This window comes from Sinohyriopsis cumingii, chromosome 7 (assembly GCF_028554795.1).
Source record: "Sinohyriopsis cumingii isolate HCF-2022 chromosome 7, ASM2855479v2, whole genome shotgun sequence".
Classification (NCBI taxonomy): domain Eukaryota; kingdom Metazoa; phylum Mollusca; class Bivalvia; order Unionida; family Unionidae; genus Sinohyriopsis; species Sinohyriopsis cumingii.
The window spans coordinates 91,138,955-91,144,954 of record NC_142967.1 but is presented as its reverse complement, the minus strand read 5'-3'; the positions used below and the strand labels follow the sequence as shown (position 1 = coordinate 91,144,954).

The following is a 6,000-nucleotide window of genomic DNA, read 5'->3' as shown; positions in this document are numbered from 1 at the left end:
AGTTCTTTTACATAAATGTCTACATGGAACTGCACCAGAGTGTCTTCAGGACTTATTCAGGCCTTTTTCAACACAATACCAGTTGAGATCAATATCACATGGAAACCTTCTACCACCAAAACCAAGAATAGAGCAACTTAAAAAGAGTTTCCAATACTCTGGTACAGTTCTGTGGAATAAGCTTCCACTACATGTAAAATCTGCTGAAAATATTAGAGTATTTAAGAAAAGATATCATGAGCATGTACGTGTTTCTAATAGATAATGGAATTTAGTATTTTAATACTAAGCATGTTAAAATAAAAAGTAATTATTGCTATCTTCATATAATGTGCATTGTTATACTCTCCTTAAGAGGGCCTCAAGGGAGAATAGTCCTTGACTAATGAGTCACCCTCTATAAATAAAGCATTATTATTATTATCTATACATTTATGGACATCATCATAAGTGACGGTTTTTCTGTCCATGGTCTGCTTTCCTCTTGATTAAAGTAATATCTTGGATGCAATTGTCACAGCCTTAAAATATGAACTGAAATTTTGCTTAGAATTGTTTCTTTATGGGGTAAAAAGTAATGAGCTTTAGGAATGTTGTGGAGATTGGTGGTGCTATGACTGCAAAGAGGCTAATTCAAAAGAATCCTTGTTGAATAAAATGACCAGCCAATCTTTTGATTGATTACATTTTTCCATTTTCTGATGAGACTAAAAATGTTAACAACGTTGATGATTATGGAGTTTTACTTTGATAGTAGGTGGCCCTAAAGGTTGGAGGTACATCATCAACATTGGCCATAGCCAAAGCTGCTTTTTGCTACTGGAACAGATTTTGATGAAACTTTCAATCGTTTTATTTAAAGCAAAATGTTCTCTTTTTTTGTAGACCGCTCCAGTAGCCTAGTGGTTAGAGTGTTCGCCTCAGAAGTGGGAGGTCGTGGGTTCGATCCCCAGCTGAGTCATACCAGAGACTTATAAAAATGGTACTAACAGCTGCCTCGCTTGGCGCCAGCATTAAGAGGTTAGTGTTAGGACTGGATAATGTGACTGGGTTGGACATCATGCTACATGTCTGTGGCATGATGCTCCAGTACTAGAAACTACCATAAGCTGCCACAATGCAGACATCGTAGTGATATGACTGAAAAATTGTTAAAGCTACGTTAAAAATCATAATCACACACACACACACTCTTTATTTGTAACATGTTTAATTTAAACTGCAGTGATATTGTAAGTTATGCAAGCTGGTGAACAATACCAGGCCCACTTAGATCTCTCTGGATTGTGTCAGATTAACTTGACATTGTTGAAAGTGATTAAGTCTGTTGCTTGGACAATATTTTTGTTCTGTAGCATGTTAAAGATACAGTGACTTACTTTTAGCAGTTTGACTTTGGTTGAAACTCTGTCTAATATTGATTATTGTTTGGCAGTTCTGACTATGCATGGATTCATCTTGTTGCTAAACTTGGTTGCACTTGTTTGTGTGCCACAGTTTGTACAATTTGATGAACATGAACAAAAATATGTCAGCCACATCTTTGGTAATTAAAATTTCAGAATACCTGTAAAGGGTGAATGTGTGATGAATTAAAATGCATTGAAAAGTCCTTTCTTTTGTTAAATAAGGTTTCTCTGCTCTCAGGATGTATGTTAAAGATACACCCATAAAAACAGGTAGTATATAAAACATTTTCTCTAATATCTGGTACAAGAATAATACATTCACTGTAAAAGTTCAAGGGACATTAGTTATGTATCCACTGTTTGGGATGGTATTAAGAACTGACTATTTAAAGTGCTAGAAATGGCAATTGACACAGTAGCCAGTCTTGATTTTAATGCTCCAACATCTCACATTACTTGACACCACTGTACTAGTATTTTTTTCTTCTCATGGAACAGAATGGTGTGTCAATTAAATGACAATCCTATTGCATGATTCTAGATAACTTTTATATTTTTCCCTCTCTGAAAGATAATTAAGATATTTTGATCTGTTCTCTCAAGAGTCTTATGTAGTCCAGATTATTTCAGTACATTCTAGTTGACAATTTCTGCTAGGTAGAAAACACTTGTCCTTGCTAAAATAAAAACATCCCTGTATATGTGATCACTAAAGGATACATCGCCACAATTTTAAACCACTAATGTTAGATAAAATTACTAAAAATGCATACAAATATTTTAGTTTGAGTTGGCCCTTATAAAACCTCTATAAAATTTGACTTGTAAATTTTGTATTATGTCAATAACAGTATCTTGTATCATTTGTATCAGTCATAATGTCATTTCAATAACAGTACAGGTGTTTTAAAAAATATAAAATAGAGCACAGTAAAATTTCATGTGTTTATTACATATAAATACAATTATTCCTTCAGACGCTAAATTTAATATCACAGTAGACTATCAATCATAAACTAAAAAGACCACATAATGACAATGCATGAGAACTGCACATACAGTTTGATATATAATGCTTCATTAAAGCTATAAAGTAGTTTGGATTGGGTGTGAACATTATATAAATAAAGCCTTAATATTGGTTGCCAGCTTCTAAAGGCACACAAGCTTTCATAAGTTTTCAATCAGAAAACTTCTTGTATATTTGAGTACATTTTGATTTCTGGTACAAAGGATTGGGATTTTTTTACTGTAAGAAGATGCAAAAATCACTCCCAAATTTATGAGACTCTTTTTACCAGTCATGTTAAATTTTTATGTTGAAAAATTGTTCTGATATTTAAAGTTACACCACTTCATTTGACATTTCCCATATCTCTTGAGTTATGATAGTTCAATCAAATGTGTCCTTTCCATTGCTATCTGTTTCACCAAAAAACATGTAAATAGCACATGTGAATAAAGTTTTCTGTTGAATTTTACATCATGTGAATATAAACCAAAGTTCTAGTCATGTTTTAAATTAATTTAAACTCTTCTTATCACCCCTGCCCCATTGCTGTTGTCTATGTCTGGTCCACATCAATAGTGAGGTCAATTTTGGTCATTGCTGTTGGTTGAGTCATGCCACCACCACGTAGGCCAGCCAGGAAAACTTGTGGTTTTGGAACATTGGAGTAAGAGTCTGTCTTAGTCTGTGTTTCCACATTCCTGTAAGTTTTAAAAAATTACATGATTATGATTCTTTGATGAGAAGAACTGCAGGAGGCATGTAAAAGAGTGGGATAGTGCAATAGAGGATGCTATGGTGCACTGTGTGGGCCCACCAACACAACAACGCCAAGGCATGTAAAAGAGTGGGATAGTGCAATAGAGGATGCTATGGTGCACTGTGTGGGCCCACCAACACAACAACACCAAGGCATGTAAAAGAGTGGGATAGTGCAATAGAGGATGCTATGGTGCACTGTGTGGGCCCACCAACACAACAACACCAAGGCATGTAAAAGAGTGGGATAGTGCAATAGAGGATGCTATGTTGCACTGTGTGGGCCCACCAACACAACAACACCAAGGCATGTAAAAGAGTGGGATAGTGCAATAGAGGATGCTATGGTGCACTGTGTGGGCCCACCAACACAACAACTTTCACTCTTAGGTTTTTTTTTTCTTACTGGACAAAAATATAAAAAACTGATGATTAATCTATATATTGAGACTCCATAGCTAACAGAAGAGGATTTAGGTCTGATTGGTCAGCCCAAATCAATATCAGTTGCAATCAATTCCGCCAAAGAACCTAGATGTCAACGGGCAATATTCCAAGTTTTAACATAAAACTGTAAAGCATCTGATGATCATTGCCACAAGTGTGCCAACACAATAATATATTACAGCAAGATCTGTACATTATGGCTACAATGGGAACCAAACATGTCTGTCTAACTAGACAACAAGCTGGAATAGTGTCAAATACTGTGCTAGGAGGCAAAAGGGCCTGTGTTACTGTTTTCTAGGAAATTTGGGTAGGGATTTAGAATACTCAATGGCTGGATTAGGCAATTTCAATTTTAGTACCAAAAGAGCATTAATCATCTAAATAATTACTATAATTGACTGAAAGAACTTTTTTCACAAAACATTACATAAAAATTATAATGCCAAACAAAAGTATAAAAACCCGGCTTACTTTGGCGGCCAGACTTGGACGGCATTATCTCTCTTCATGTTGCTAAGATTGGTCTGGACAGAGTGTGTTATCCTTTTCCGCAAGTTGGCCTGAAAAGTAAATCTTGGAAATTAGCCTGTAAAAAACAGCATGTCAGAAATATATTATTCTTGGAGTATCTCTGTGGCAGCAAATATCTTTTGCATGGTTGATGTTGCTTCATCAAGACATAGTGAAAGTAATATGTGGGAAAGTTATCTCATTACTTCACTATCAAGTTTACATAAAGTTCTTACAGAATGCAAATGCTGTTTTGTTCATCATGCATGAGATTTTAGCTGTGATAAATGTAACAAGAGTACTGTTAAGGGCACAAGATATGCCTGCCCAGTGCTCCACAGTCCTCTATATAGGTCCTAGTAGAGAATGGTTGATTCAGGAGATTACTGGTCACTTGGTCTCAATGACCTCATCCTATGGTCAAGGTATGCAGTCTTGAACTAAACTTAATGTGCTAAACCATTTCTTTTTTTATTGGGCTTACTATGACCATTACTTCTGACCTATAGATCCCATAATCTGTAGGTTTCTTTATTGACCTAAATGTAAACTACCCACAAATTTTGATTTAAGAAGTTATTCTAGAAACAAGGGTACTCTGCAAAATCCATTTATCTTCGAGTTGCAATGACCCTGACCTTTAATCTTTCAACCCCAAAACTGATAGGCTTTTTTCTTACCCAAGATGTAAATTATTCATAACTTGGGTGAGTACATTGCTGATAAATGAAATAACTGTACAAAATTGATCTTTTATATTTTGACCCTTAAATCAATTGACCTTTACGGATCCAAAGTGCAAGCAATCCTCAATGTTTATCTCAGGTCTATGATATAAAATTAATGTTATTGTGTTGAAACCATTTTTCTTCTGTTAGTCACCATGACCCTGAACTTTGACCTTTTTGAACCAAAATCAACAGATTTCTTCCTTACCCCACGAACAAGCTATCCACTAAGTTTTATAACTGGAGATGATGGACAACTTGAGTTTCTTGAAATAATATATGTTATGTATATCTGATTTAATTATATCTGATTTAGTATATATTTATTTCAATTTAATTGTTTGTCAGTTTAAAAAATTTTAAATTTTTCAATACATGATATTGTAATGTAAATTTATTCATTAGAGATGATACTTTTTTCAGAAAATAGTCTGACCTTGACTGTTAGTTTATAAACACCAGGTGTTGATCTAAATCCTGAACTTGTTTCAAAAATTTGTTGCAACCATCGTAAACAAGTTCTATTTTATTTTAAAATGATTGGCTGTTGTTGAGGTCATGATGGGACTTCGGGTTTAAGATGCAAACAATTTTTTTATTTTTTTATTTCTTAGAATAAAATGATTGGTTTTTGTCAGGGTCACACTGGGTGTACGTGACCTTTAGCAGGTACATGGTTTCTATAAGTCTCTAGAAGATGATCATGTGACCCCTTGTTTACATTTTTGGAAAATATATAATCTCTGTTTTGGAGAATTAATTTCAGTAGAAGCTGGGCTGTTAAACTGCTAGTTATATGTTGTGCTGTTTGGAGTTATTTCAAATTACTTGGATTCAAAAGGATTAATTCTGTTATTTTTCTGGAAAATACGCGTGCTCATGTAATATTGTGGAACAAGAACAGTTTTTTATAAAAATTTATTCAGCTATCAGAAACCGGAGTGATGTGTGTGTGTGTGATTTGGATTTTTAACATAGCTTCTACAATATTTCAGTCATATTGCTACGATGTCTGCAGTGTGGCAGTTTATAGTGATGTCTAGCACTGGGGCATCATGCCGCAGTCAGGTAACATGATGTCCCATCCAGTCACATTATCCTGACACCAGGCCGACCAGTCCTAACACTAACCTCT

At 34.8% G+C, this 6,000-nt stretch overlaps 1 protein-coding gene across 1 annotated transcript in view; it reads right to left on the bottom strand.

Annotated features, from left to right (window-relative positions):
* Window positions 1-2,340: 2,340 nt before the first annotated feature.
* The window catches only part of LOC149795695 (cilia- and flagella-associated protein 206-like), a 41,226-nt gene continuing 37,566 nt past the window's right edge, over window positions 2,341-6,000 (bottom strand). The window contains exons 16-17 of the mRNA XM_089965575.1: window positions 4,099-4,187; window positions 2,341-3,119 (exon numbers count right to left, since the gene is read on the bottom strand). Coding sequence (XP_089821701.1) covers window positions 2,975-3,119; window positions 4,099-4,187 — 234 coding nt within the window. The 3' untranslated portion in view covers window positions 2,341-2,974. The remainder of the gene's footprint in view (window positions 3,120-4,098; window positions 4,188-6,000) is intronic.